The sequence below is a fragment of the Caretta caretta genome, chromosome 1 (genome assembly GCF_965140235.1).
Source record: "Caretta caretta isolate rCarCar2 chromosome 1, rCarCar1.hap1, whole genome shotgun sequence".
NCBI lineage: Eukaryota > Metazoa > Chordata > Testudines > Cheloniidae > Caretta > Caretta caretta.
The window spans coordinates 2,077,961-2,091,971 of record NC_134206.1 but is presented as its reverse complement, the minus strand read 5'-3'; the positions used below and the strand labels follow the sequence as shown (position 1 = coordinate 2,091,971).

Genomic DNA, 14,011 nt, shown 5'->3' with positions numbered 1-14,011 from the left:
CTTGTTCAATTCCAGGTAGATCAATTTCAGTGCCTGCCTCACCCAGATGTACTTCATTCACTCCTTCTCAATGATGGAGTCTGGGATCTTCGTGGCCATGGCTTTTGCTCGCTATGTAGCCATCTGCGATCCCCTGAGACATTCTACCACAATGACAAACTACATGATGGCCAAGATTGGACTGGCCGTGGTGCTGCGTAGAGGCATGCCTGTACTGCCCTCTCTCCTCCTGGCGAGGCAGTGGCCATATTGCAGAACCAACATCATTCCCCACTCATACTGCGAGCACATAGCTGTGGTGAAGCTGGCCTGTGCCGATATCCACGTCAGTAATTACAGCCTCTCTCTGGCATTCTGTTTGATCGGTCTGGATTTTTTTTTTATTGCCATGTCCTATACTCAGATTCTCAGGGCCATCTTCAGTCTCCCAACAAAAGAAGCTTGGGTCAAGACTTTGGGGACCTGCAGCTCCCACCTGTGTACCATCTTAACCTTTTACATTCCCGGTCTTTTCTTCCTCCTCACATACTGGTTTGGCTAGAATGGGCCCGTGCATTTCCACATTCTTATTGCCAGTGTGTATCTCCTGGTGCCCCCATGCTAAACCCCATCATCTACAGGGTGAGGACCAAATAGATCCAGGATAGGCTGCTCAATAATCTCACAGTCGCTTCCAGCTCAGTTACAGACAGCATGCTAACCACAGCATGGTAGCCGGGGTGGTGTGAGGGGCTAAGTTCAAGCCAATTGGCACCGCTAGCTAGGTGTGTAGGAGGCTGGCCTGCCCCACTGATCATGGCACAGAAGCTACGCTCATATTTATTGTGAGTGAGCTAGGTCAGATCTAGTGTGGGTAAGTTTTCCCAAACTGGGAATTACACTTATCAGTCTGTTAAGTGTCTCTGGACCTTATTGTTTTTCGAGTTACGCAACTTGAATGTGTAACAAATTGGTAATTTGGTTGTCCATTAGTTGCAGTGACTATCTCTGGTAGTTTGGAATCTTTGAGTCTTTTTCTCCTAGGTCTCCCTCTGCAGAGTTGCTCCATTGATTTCTCCTTCTGAGGAACAAACTGTAGATGTCAATGGTTTATGTTGATCTCTTCACCATCAGTCTCGATCAGAGATGATCTGAGCTGTGAAGTATTTTTTTTTACAACAGCTGGACTTATCCTTCCTTTTCCTCCTGGTGACAAACACAGTCACCAGGTTCTAGATTCAGCAGTTCTTTGGTGATATCTGTTGTAAAGGTGTTTCTAATCTCTTTTTTTGCCTTTTTACCTGATTTGTCAACTCTCTCCACATCTCCACTTTGGAGATAGATTCTTTTCCAAAGTCAGAACAGTAGTTCTGAGTTATCTTCCCATCAAGAATTGTGCAGGACCGTACCCAGGAGATGCTGTCAGTGTTACTGTATAGTTTAAAAAGAGCTGAGGAGTTTGCTGGAACATTAATGTTGATTCTCTGGGAACACTGGGGAAGTTACGGAAGCCTGGAGTAAAGCTGCTCTTGGGCCAATATTTAAAAATTGTGAGTGGGATGAGCTGGTTAAATTACAGGCCTGCCAGTCTCTTGTCAGATGTGGGCAAGATAATGGAGCAGCTCATATGCGACTCGATCAATAAATAATTAAAGGAGGGTGATGTAATTAATGCTGATCAACATGGGTTTATGGAAAATAGATCCTGTTAAAATAATCTCATCTTTTTTAGACTGAGATATCAAATGTGATGGATAAAAAATAACAGGGTTGGTGTAATATTCTTAAACTTCTGTAAGGTGCTTGACTTGGTACTGCACCATAATTTGCTTAAAAAATAGAATGATATATAATTATCATGGCACACATTAAATGGATTCAAAACTGGCTAACGAATAGGCCTCAAAACATAACTGTAAGGGGGGAATGATCATCAAGGCAGGTGCATCCAGTGGAGTCCCAGAGGAATCAGCCCTTGGCCCTATGCGATTTAACATTTTTATCCGTAACTTGGAAGGAAACATAACATCATTATTAGTGATGTTTTCAGATAACACAACAATTGGTGGAGCAGCAAATAATGAAGAGGCCAGATCACCGGTACAGATCAATCTCTTTGCTTGGTAAAGTAGGCGCAAGGAAACATGATGTGTTTTCATATAACCAAATGTACATTGGGTGTCATGGGGAATAATCAGCTGAACACAAACTCCCAGCACAACACTGTGGCCAAAAGGACAAATGCAGTCCTTGAATGCATAAACAGGGGAATCCTGAGCAGGCATAGAGAAGTTACTTTACCTCTGTGTTTGGCACTGCTGTGACCACTGCTGGAATCCTGTGTCCAGTTCCACAATTCAGGAAGGAGGTTGCTAATTTGGAGAGGGTTCAGAGAAAAGCCATGAGAATGATTAAAGTCTCAAGGTGCACAAACAATGTATCTTAGCAAAGAGAAGGTTAAGGGGGGAATTGATTATAGTTTATAAGTATCTACATGGGGAACAAATATTTAATAATGGGCTCTTCAGTCTAACAGAAAAAGGTAATGGCTAGAAGATTAAGCTAGACAAATTCAAGTTGGAAATAAAGTGTACATAGTTAACAATGAGGGTAATTAACCACTGGAACAATTAGCTAACGGTTGTGATGGATTCTCCATCACTGATATTTTTTTAATTCACGACTGGATGTTTTTCTAAAAGATCTGCCCCAAAAATATGTTGGGGAAGTTGTCTGGCCTGTTAGGGAGGTCAGACTGGATGATTATAGCAGTACTATCTGGCCGTGGAATATCATAAAATCGTAGGACTGGAAGGGACCTCAAGAGGATTTCAAGTCCAGTCCCCTGCCTCATGGCAGCACCAAGCACCATCTGGAACATCCCTGGCAGGTGTTTGTCTAACCTGCTCTTAAAAATCTCCAATACTGGAGATTTCACAACCTCCCTAGGCAATTTATTCCAGTGCTTAACCACCCTGACTGTTAGGAAATTTTTCCTAATGTCCAAACTAAACCTCCCTTGCTGCAATTTAAGCCCATTGCTTCTTGTCCTAGCCTCAGAGGTTAAGAAGAATAATTTTTCTTCCTCCTCCCCGTAACAACCTTTTAGGTACTTGAAAGCTGTTATCATGTCCCCATCCAGTCTTCTCTTTTCCAGACTAAACAAACCCAGTTCTTTCAATCTTCCTTTATACATCATCTTTTCTAGACCTTTACTCACTTTTGTTGCTCTTCTCTGGACTTTCTGCAGTTTGTCCACATCTTTCCAGAAATGTGACACCCAGAACTGAATGCATTACTCCAGTTGTGGCCTAATCAGCTCGGAGTAGAGTGGAAAAATTACTTCTCGTGTCTTGCTTACAACACTTCTGCTAATACATCCCAGAATGGTGTTCGCTTATTTTGCAACAGTGTTACACTCTTGACTCATATTTAAGGCTGCTGTGTGGAAGGAGAAACTGAGGTGCAACTCCTCATCGTGTTGATGAATAACCGTACTGAGTTATCACTGGTTGGAAAAGCACAATGGTTAACAATGCTGCACACATACAAAGAGAGGTTTTCTAGAGACCCAGAAAGGGCACACTTGCTGAATTTTGAGATGACTTGGCTGATTTACAAAGGGTTAAAAGGTAAAACAGAACTCTGCAAGAACACCTGTGGGTAACATGACAGTGTTTGCAATAGTTGAGAGTTGTGTGGTGAGAACCTAAAGAGGGCCTTGGGCACACGGCCGCTGCATTACTCAGTGACAAACACTCCTGCAGGAAACTAAGAGGGGCCGTGTGACCTTCTCTGCAAAGTAATGCACATAGAGAACTTAATCCCAAATATACACATACAATGATGGGGTCTAAATGAGCTGTTACCACTCAAGAAAGAGATCTGGGAGTCATTGTGGATAGTTCTTTGAAAACATCCATTCAGTGTGCAGCAGCCGTCAAAAAAGCAAACAGAATGGTGGGAATCATTCTGAAAGGAATAGATAAAAAGACTGAAAATATCATATTGTCTCCATTAATATCCATGGTACGACCACATACTGAAAATTATACGCAGATATGGGTTGCCCCATTTCAAAAAAAGGTATATCAAATTGGGAAAAGTTTCATAAAAGGGGAACAAATATGCTTAGGGATATGGAAGAAATGTGGTATGCGGAGAAAGGCAAAGGGAAATCTGCTCAGGGACTGGGGCTGGTGCATTGTCCTCTCCACAATGAGGGAGGGGCAGACTGGGTAATAAACTTACACTGGTCAGGCTTCTGACAAGGGCCAGACAGTACAGCTCTGGGGTCCTAGGCTGGGCAGCTGGGGGAACTGCTGGACTCTCTCTATTGTTGGTTCGTGAGTGGCTCGTGAAAGTATTCATGTAACCGCAGCTGGGTGTGTCCCTGCCTGTGTATGGGTGTGTAAATGCAAGTGCATCTGTTCACAGCCTCACCATGCGAGAGGGGCCCAGACTGGTAGGCCAGAGGGTTTAGCAGTACCCCAGATACAGGTTGCATCCCTGGGCCGTCAATCGTAGCCATCCAACGAACAACCCCTGTTAGACCACAAGTCTGTTCCCTTCTTGTCATGCGCTAAGTTACTGATGGAGAGACAGTTGTTATGGCAAGAAAGTCAAGACTCCTGGGTTCTGTCTGGTATTCTCTGTGTGACCTTGGCCAAGTCAGATCAACCAGTGACTCAGTTAATCTCTCGATATGATGGAGATATGTTCAGAGTGACTTTCCTTTGCTAGGTGTTTTCAAGATCCTTCAATTAAAGGTGCTGCACAATATGACGATAGTTACTGATGAGAATTACTCATTCTGATACAGTAGTGATTGCCCCGTGTGTCTGCAGAAAGTGTTCGTGTCTCCCCTCAGTCATCTATCTCCAGATCTATCAGTCTCCTATCTGTCTATCTGTCCTGGGTATTTTCAGTGTATGAGACCCTATGAAGACCTAGGTATTATCCCTAGTTTCTTTACTAACCATCCATAATTTTTAGTAATACACAAATGCACAGAGCAGCCAATTCCTCTCGGGCTCAGTGGAGAGCCCAGGAGTTCTCATCTCCCTTTGGGAAGGTCATGTAATTAGTGTTTACTCACGAAGCTTTATAAAGAGTGCAGACAAGCTTCTCCCCAGCCTGTTTACATTCAGACTATTGGGTAAGGGCTGAGTGAACCCCACTGGGATTGCAGAAAGCTATATTACAAACAGTGCATATCCCTGTGTTGGCTCTTGGCGTGGGATGCTGCTGCAAATGCTGGGGTGAGAGAGGTGTGGGACACGGCTAGCTGAAGGGAATTCCCAGAGAAGACACTTCCATCTCAGGAATCACAGGTACCCATCTCTTGCTGCTCCCAACATGGGCATGATGGAATCGAGAAGGGGCAGGATGGGACCGAGGATAAGTCTGTGGCCCTTTCCACTCTGCACATCCATTAAATAGAATCATAGCATATTAGGGTTGGAAGAGACCTCAAGAGGTCATCTCGTCCAACCCCCTGCTCAAAGCAGGACCAATCCCCAACTAAGTCATCCCAGCCATGGCTTTGTCAAGCCAGGCGTTAAAAACCTCTAATAATGGAGATTCCACCACCTCGCTAGGGAACCCATTCCAGTGCTTCACCCCGATCCTAGTGAAATAGTTTTTCCTAATATCCAACCTAGACCTCCCCCACTGCAACTTGAGACCATTGCTCCTTGTTCCGTCATCTGCCACCACTGAGACCAGCCAAGCTCCATCCTCTTTGGAACCCTCCTTCAGGTAGTTGAAGGCTGCTATCAAATCCCCCCTCAGTCTTCTCTTCTTTAGACTAAACAATCCCAGTTCCCTCAGCCTCTCCTCGTAAGTCATGTGACCCAGACTCCTAATCATTTTCGTTCCTCTCAGCTGGACTCTCTTCAATTTGTCCACATCCCTTCTGTAGTGGGGGGATGAAAACTGGAACCAATACTACAGGTGTGGCCTTGCCATATATTCCCCTTGCCACAAATGATGATTATGCTCCAGTATCATGTTCCAAAATGTGCCTCTTTGCTATGCCCCCTCCTCGGAAAATGTACTCCAGCCCCGAGATGGCTGCATTTCAGTGGCACAGTGGATCATTCGAGATGAAAGGGATTAGTAGATGGACAATAAAAGGCCAAACTCTGAGGCAGTTTCCCGTACTTTGCCCAGGCCCCACTGAGGCAAAACTCCTTTTGAATTAAGAACTGAATAAAGATCTCAGTTAATGTAGAGACACTGTCACCCCCTCCTCTTGCATTATGGAAACTCCTTCAAAGAAAGGTGTCAAAAGGAGGGTGAACAGTTTTCTCTCTTTCCTTCTTGGATGGTTCAGATGCAACAAATCCTGCATCTTCACAGGGCTTAGGTTACCTGACTCCTGCAGTGCCTTCTCACCCTGCGGCTCTATGATTCTATGATGTGAAATCTTGCATTTCAGGGCTCTGGCTGTTGCGCGGGGGGCGGGGGGGGGGGGGGGGGGGGCTAATACCTGATTTTTATCTGCTGGAAAGCACAGAGATGTTAGGGCTCCTCCTTGCAAGATTGTTAAGAATTTTTCTATGTGACCAAGTCGTCTTCTCTCTTAGCTTTGTTCAAGAAATTGACTGAACTGTTATGCCTGAAACTTTCAAAAAACAATTCAGTCGGATGCAGACACCAGCATGGGGAATTTCAATCCAAACAGTTCAAGTTTGGAAAATTTATAAGCAACTGAAAATAAGTCCTCCTAATGGAAGGTGTCAGACAACCTTAACTCACCATGGTGCCACCAGCACCACCTACGATGGCCCATCCATTAGTGAAACCCATTCAGCTGAACTCTTTGCTCCAATAATGTCTGTGGCAAGGAGTTCCACAGGCCAAATATGGATTTTGGAAACAATTTTCTTTTCTCAGTGTTATATGTTCAAACTTTCAATGTAATTGAACGTTCCCTTGCTCGTGTGTTATGAGACACCTTAAATATAAATGCCTGAACTACTTTCTTTATCGATAGATTCATAGAGTTCAAGAGCTAAAGAGACGGTTAGATCACCCAGTCTGACCTCCTGTATAGCACAAGCCATAACATTTCACCCACTTACCCGTGTATTGAGCTCCATGACTTCGGTTTGTTTGACTAAGGCCTGTTGTACATTAAGATTTCACATCACAGAACCATAGAGCCACAGGGTGAGAAGGCACTGCAGGAGTCAGGTAGCCTAAGCCCTGCGAAGATGCAGGATTTGTTGCATCTGAACCATCCAAGAGAGAAAGAGAGAAAACTGTGCACCCGCCTTTTGAGACATTTCTTTGAAGGAGTTTCCACAACCACACCAGACACTCGATTCCATTGTCCTACAGTTCTTGCAGATAGGAAGTTTTTCCTGAGACTTAGTCTAAATCTGCTATGCTGTAGTTTGAACACATTGCCTCTTGTCCTGCCCTCTATGGCAGGAGAGAACAACTTTTCTCCATCTTTTCATAGCAGCCTTTCAAGTATCTGAAAACTGTGATCATGTTACCCCTCAATCTCCTATATTCAAAACTAAAATTACCCAGTTCCTGAAGCCTTTGCTCATATGGCTTGCATTGCATCCCTCGGATCCTCTTTGTCTCTCAACTCTGAATCATTTTTAATTTCTCTACAAATTTTCTATATATTTGTGACCAAAACTAGACACAATGCTCCAGCTGAGGCTTAACCAGCACTGAGTATTAGGGTACCTTTGATGACTTGCAGGCTATATCTCTCTTAATAAAATGGGAAATTGTATTTGCTTTTTTTGAAATATCAAAAAAATCCACATGCCTGAGAGATGCAGTTTGAACTGGGGGAGGTCTAGGTTGGATATTAGGAAATACTATTTCACTAGGAGGGTGGTGAAGCAGTGGAATGGGTTCTCCAGGGACGTGATGGAATCTCCATCCTTAGAGATTTTTAAGTTCAGGCTTGACAATGCCCTGCCTGCGATTTGTAATGCTTTGAGCAGGGGGTTGGGCTAGATGATCTGCTGAGGTCTCTTCCAACCCCAACCCTCCATGATTATGATTTACCTTTTTTTTTTCTGGCTCTGTTGCTGCCTGGCTGCATATCAATGTAACCCCAGTGTAGACAGCATGAGGTCAACAGAAGAATTCTTCCATCGACCTAGCTACCACCTCTCGGGGAGGTGGATTACCTATGCTGACAGGAGAACCCCTGCTGTCAGAGTAAGTAGTGTCTACACTGAATCCCTATGGCAGGGCTGCTGTAGCGTGTAATTTGTAGATAAGCCCTCAAGGAGATCTTCCAGAAAAACATCGACTCTGGATCTGAGAAGTTGGAGAATCCGTGACTTCCCTTCACTGTTAGGTTAATCTTCATCAGTGCTATTTGGTAGTTATTTCCAACTGGAATTCATTTAGATTCTGATTCCAACCATTGAGTCTTGCTTTGCCTCTCTCCTCCAGATTAAAGAGCCTGGTGTCAAGGTTCCTTCCACACTCTGAACTCTAGGGTACAGAGGTGGGGACCTGCATGAAAACCTCCTAAGCTTACTTTTACCAGCTTAGGTTAAAACTTCCAAAAGGTACAAATTAATTTTAGCCTTTGTCCTTGGAATATCCACTGCCACCACCAAACTCTAACTGGGTTTACTGGGAAACATAGTTTGGACATGTCTCTCCCCCCCAAATCCTCCCAACCCTTGCTGGGAAACTTCCTGGGAAAGGTTTGGTAAAAATCCTCACCAATTTGCATAGGTGACCACAGACCCAAACCCTTGGATCTGAGAACAATGAAAAGACCTTCAGTTTTCTTACAAGAAGACTTTTAATAGAAATAGAAGTAAATAGAAGTAAAGGAATCACCTCTGTAAAATCAGGATGGTAGATACCTTGCAGGGTAATTAGATTCAAAACATACAGCATCCCTCTAGGCAAAACCTTAAGTTACAAAAAAAGACACACAGACAGAAATAGTCATTCTATTCAGCACAATTCTTTTCTCAGCCATTTAAAGAAATCATAATCTAACACATACCTAGCTAGATTACTTACTAAAAGTTCTAAGACTCCATTCCTGTTCTGTCCCCGGCACAAGCAGCATACAGACAGACAGAGACCCTTTGTTTCTCTCCCTCCTCCCAGCTTTTGAAAGTATCTTGTCTCCTCATTGGTCATTTTGGTCAGGTGCCAGCGAGGTTACCTTTAGCTTCTTAACCCTTTACAGGTGAGAGGATTTTTCCTCTGGCCAGGAGGGATTTTAAAGGTGTTTACTCTTCCCTTTATATTTATGACACCTGGTATTACTATTTAAGTTAAGCAGATGAAGCTCTTTAAGTCTGCTATTTTCTCCAGCCTCCACTCATTTTGTGGCTCTTTTCTGGACCCACTACAATTATTCAATATTCTTTTTGAAATGTTAAGCCCGGCACTGGATGCAGTCGGTTTCACCAATGCCATGTGCAGAGGAAAAAATCCTTCCCTTGCTCCAGCTCACCACTCCCCTGTTTATGCATCCAAGGATCACATCAACCCTTTTGGCCACAGCATCACTCAGGGAGCTCACGAGGAATTGGTTCTCCACACTGATCCCTAAATACTTTTCAGGGTCCCTGCATTCCATAATACAGAGTCCTAGTCAGGGGGCTGTGCCTGCATTCTCTGTTCTAAGAGGCTCACTTTGCACTGTATTAAAACAGTTTATTTGCATGGGCCCAACTCACCAAATACTCCAGATCAGTCTGTATGCCTGCCCTGGCCTCCTCATTGTAACCAATCTGCCAATCGTTGGGTCGTGTACAAATTTTATCTGCAGTTATTTTATATTTCTCTCCAGATCATTGATGAATATATTGACTAACATTGGTCCAAGAACTAATCCCTGCCGAACCCCACTAGAAATAGCCAGTTTCCCTGACAACGGCCCATTGACAACTGCTTTCTGAGATCTGTGAGATGGCCATGTTTTTGGTCCATATAACATGTACTCTACTGATATTGTAGAATGTTCTTTTCTCAGAATGTTTTCCCCTACTTAATCAAATGCCTCAGAGAAATCAAAGTTTTCTATATCTGCGCGGATCCCTTGGTCATCCAATCATGTGCTCTCATAACAGGATGAAATCAGGCTCATTTGACAAGATGAGTTTTCCATAAACCATGTTGCTGAGTAGCATTAGTTATATTCCTAAACTTTTTTTGGAACTAATCCCATACCAGTTTTTTCATTGTTTGATAAACTTTTCCATTTTTTTAAAGTTTCCCTGTATCTTTTCATAATTTACATTTATTTATTGTCCTTTATTTAACACAATACTGTACTTTTCGAAAAGGACCTGGGGATTGCAGTGGACGAGAAGCTGGATAAGAGTCAGCAGCGTGTCCTTGTTGCTAAGAAGGCCAACGGCATATTGGGCTGTCTTAGTAGGAGTGTTGCCAGCAGATTGAGGGAAGTGATTATTCCCCTCTACTCAGCACTGGTGAGATCACAGCTGGAGTATTGCATATAATTTTGGGCACCCCAATGCAGAAAGGATGTGGACAAACTGGAGAGTATCCAGCGGAGGGCAATGACAATTTTTAGGGGGCTGGAGCACATTACTTACAAAGAGAGGCTGGGGGAACTGGGCTTATTTACTCTGCAGAAGAGAAGTGTGAGGGGGAATTTGATCGCAGCCTTCAGCTACCTGAAGGGGGGTACCAAAGAGGATGGAACTTGGCTGTTCTCAGTGGTAGCAGATGACAGAACAAGGAGCAATGGCCTCAAGTTGCAGTTTGAACTGGGGGAGGTCTAGGTTGAATATTAGGAAACACTATTTCACTAGGAGGGTGGTGAAGCACTGGAATGGGTTCCCTAGGGACGTGATGGAATCTCCATCCTTAGAGGCTTGCCTGGGATTTGTCATGCTTTGAACAGGGGGTTGGGCTAGATGATTTGCTGAGGTCTCTTCCAACCCTAACCCTCTATGATTCTATGATTTACCTTTTTTTTTTTTGGGGGGGGGGGGGGGGGCTCTGTTGCTGCCTGACTGCATAATTCTGGTACCAAATGAGATGTGTGGTTATTCGGTCACTTTGTAACTCTGGTGGTCATAACTCTAGCATTCTACTGTAGATGCTGTTTAACGTCCTCATTGATTGCTAATGGCCTGGAAATGCCAAACAAAAAATACAAATCTTTTTTCTGCAACATTATCAAATTTCCTTTGTCTCTCTAAAATTTGGCCTATTTTTTTCCCAATATTACTTTGTTCTTAAAATACTTAATCACCTCCTTTTTTGTGATCCGTAGCCTGGCCAAACATGGATTTTTCCTGATGTCTTTAATGTCCCTTATCATTATAATAAAGTGCAATTTGTATTTCTTGCTATCTGTATTCTTCCCCCCCATCCATTTGTTGTACATTGCTTGCCTCCTCCCTGCAGTTGATGCCTTCACTTTGCAACTGGATCAGATTTTTAGTGAAAGTTGTCCACATTCTTGATTTATCATTGCTTTGTAGCTATGTAAGAAAGTCTTCTTAAGGAACTCCCGAGTTTCATTCCCATTTTTCTGTCTGAAATTTTCCTCCCCATCAGTTTTGCTGATAATTCGCCTCAGCATTGAGGAAGGAGCCTTTTGAAGCACTATCTGTACATATTAGCAGTTGGGAGCTGTTCTCTGTTTGTCCATTTCAACACAATCAGTTTCACTGTTTATTTTCCTCTCCTCTTTCATATACCCCCTTCTTTCTCTTTTCTCTAAAGAGTGACAGTCTTTTCAGTCTCTCTGCATATGGCAACCTCCCCCATTCTCCTAGCCTGTCTCAGGCCTGGTCTACACTGCGGGGGTGGATAATGTGAATAGCATAGCTGAAGCTGACATACTTAGTTCTACTTACTGTAGTGTCTTCACGGCAGTAAGTTGATGGCTGATGCTCTCCCGTCGACTGCGCCTGCACCTCTCACCCTGGTTGAGTACCAGAGTTGATGAGAGAGGACTTGGTGGTCAATTTATCGCACCTAAATGAGATCAATCGACCCCCCGCTGGATCGATCACTGCCCGTCGATCCAGTGGGTAATATAGAAAAGCCCTCAGAAACCCCCTTTCTCTCTGCTATATCCTTTATAGAGACTGGTCAACCAATACAGAGCACATATCCAGAGCAGGTTATTTTCCATCCCATTCCTTAGGCATTGTCATTGTTTTGGTCACTGCTTCGAAAGAGCAGGTGTTTCCGTTGAGCTCCCAGGTCTTTTCCCCAAGGTATGTTCTAGTGGGGATTTTTTCCCCAGCACATGTCTTGGAAAAAATTTGATTTTTTTTTTCAAATCTCATATTTTGAGCTACTGGTTGAATGGGGAACTACCTACAGCATGAACTTTCTAGTCTGGGTTTCATTGCATTAAGGAACAATGAGCAATAAACACCCTCATGCTTCCTGCTGGTGTCTATTAAGGTTTCCCACACCAAGACAAATAGTAATTATTGACATATGGAGCACCACCAAATATGGAATTGGCATTAGTAGGGTTAGGGGGTCATCATTCATTTATCTGAATTATGGAAATGTCATTTTTCAGTTTGTGAAGAGCACCCAATTGTACTTGGCGGAAGCCCATAAGAATGGCTTCCACTAGTGCATGTAGCGTCTCATATTAACGTTGTCTCTCCATCCAGGCATTTGTACTGAGGCCAACACCCTAGGCCCTGGGAACATTCAGGAAGTCAGGGGAACCTATGGTGCATTCAGGAGACACCGTTCTGCCTTAGAATTGGACACCTTCTCCTCTACTCCATGTCTGATTCCAACACAACTGACTTCACCAACCCCTCTACCTTCATCCTGCTGGGCATTCCTGGCCTGGAGGCGGCCCATGTCTGGATCTCCATCCCCTTCTGTGTGATCTATGCCTTAGCCATCTTGGGGAACTTCACCATCCTATTGATTGTGAAGATAGAGCCGAGCCTCCATGGGCCCATGTACTATTTCCTCTGCATGCTGGCTGTCACTGACCTGGCCCTGTCTACATCCACCGTGCCCAAAATGCTGAGCATCTTCTGGTTCAATTCCAGGGAGATAGATTTCAGTGCCTGCCTCGCCCAGCTGTACTTCATTCACTGCTTCTCAGCTATGGAGTCTGGGATCTTAGTGGCCATGGCTTTGGATCGCTACGTGGCCATCTGCGATCCCCTGAGACATTCCACCATCCTGACAAATGCGGCGGTGGCCAAGCTAGGCCTGGCCGTGGTACTACGCAGCAGCATACTCGTACTGCCCAATCCCTTCCTGGCGAGGCGGTGCCCGTATCACAGAACCAACATCATCCCCCATACCTACTGTGAGCATATATCCATGGTGAAGTTGGCCTGTGCTGACATCCGTGTCAATAATTACTATGGCTTCTCTCTGATATTCCTCATCACTGGTGTGGATGTGTTTTTGATTGCCCTGTCCTATACACAGATTCTCAGAGCCATCTTCAGCCTCCCCACAAAGGACGCCTGGTTGAAGACGTTCTGGACCTGCAGCTCCCACCTGTTTGCCACCTTAGCCTTTCACATCCCAGGTCTTTTCTTCATCCTCACACACCGGTTTGCCCAGAATGTGCCCCTGCATTTCCACGTTCTCAGTGCCAACATGTACCTCCTGGTGCCCCCCATGCTAAACCCCCTTATCTATGGTTTGAAGACCAAACAGATCAGGAAGAGGCTGCTCTGGCTCTTTCCTCATAAAGAAGCTAAAGTTTTCTCCTGGTGGTCTGGCTCTAAAACCAGCCTCCATGCAGAGCTGTCTGGGGACATGGTGCTGAGCCCTCTTTCCTGAATCACCTACTGGACCCTCACATAGACATTAAATCCTTCCCCGACCCTACTGTGCTGTGTCAGCCTGAAAAACTGGGGAATCGGTCTGTGTACAACTCATTAACTCATAGGTTGTCACATTTCTAATTGCTGGTCACTGGATTCCAAAGCTCTATCACTTCTGTCAAGTCTCACCCCTTCCTCTGCTTCTTCAACCTAAGGCCCCACCCCTGGTGATTGGTCTTCTCTTGCCCTCTCGCTGTCACTCGCTGGATCAT

The 14,011-nt window shown here is 44.4% G+C and overlaps 1 protein-coding gene across 1 annotated transcript; it reads left to right on the top strand.

Annotated features, from left to right (window-relative positions):
• Positions 1-12,726: 12,726 nt before the first annotated feature.
• On the top strand, positions 12,727-13,755 carry LOC125631114 (olfactory receptor 52E4-like). The gene has a single exon (XM_048837332.2). The coding sequence runs from the start codon at positions 12,727-12,729 to the stop codon at positions 13,753-13,755; it is 1,029 nt and encodes a 342-aa protein (XP_048693289.1).
• The last annotated feature ends 256 nt before the right edge of the window (positions 13,756-14,011 follow it).

What these genes read in the sequence shown, in the direction of transcription:
- LOC125631114 (XM_048837332.2), top strand. Translation starts at nt 12,727, where the DNA reads ATGTCTGATTCCAACACAACTGACTTCACCAACCCCTCTACCTTCATC.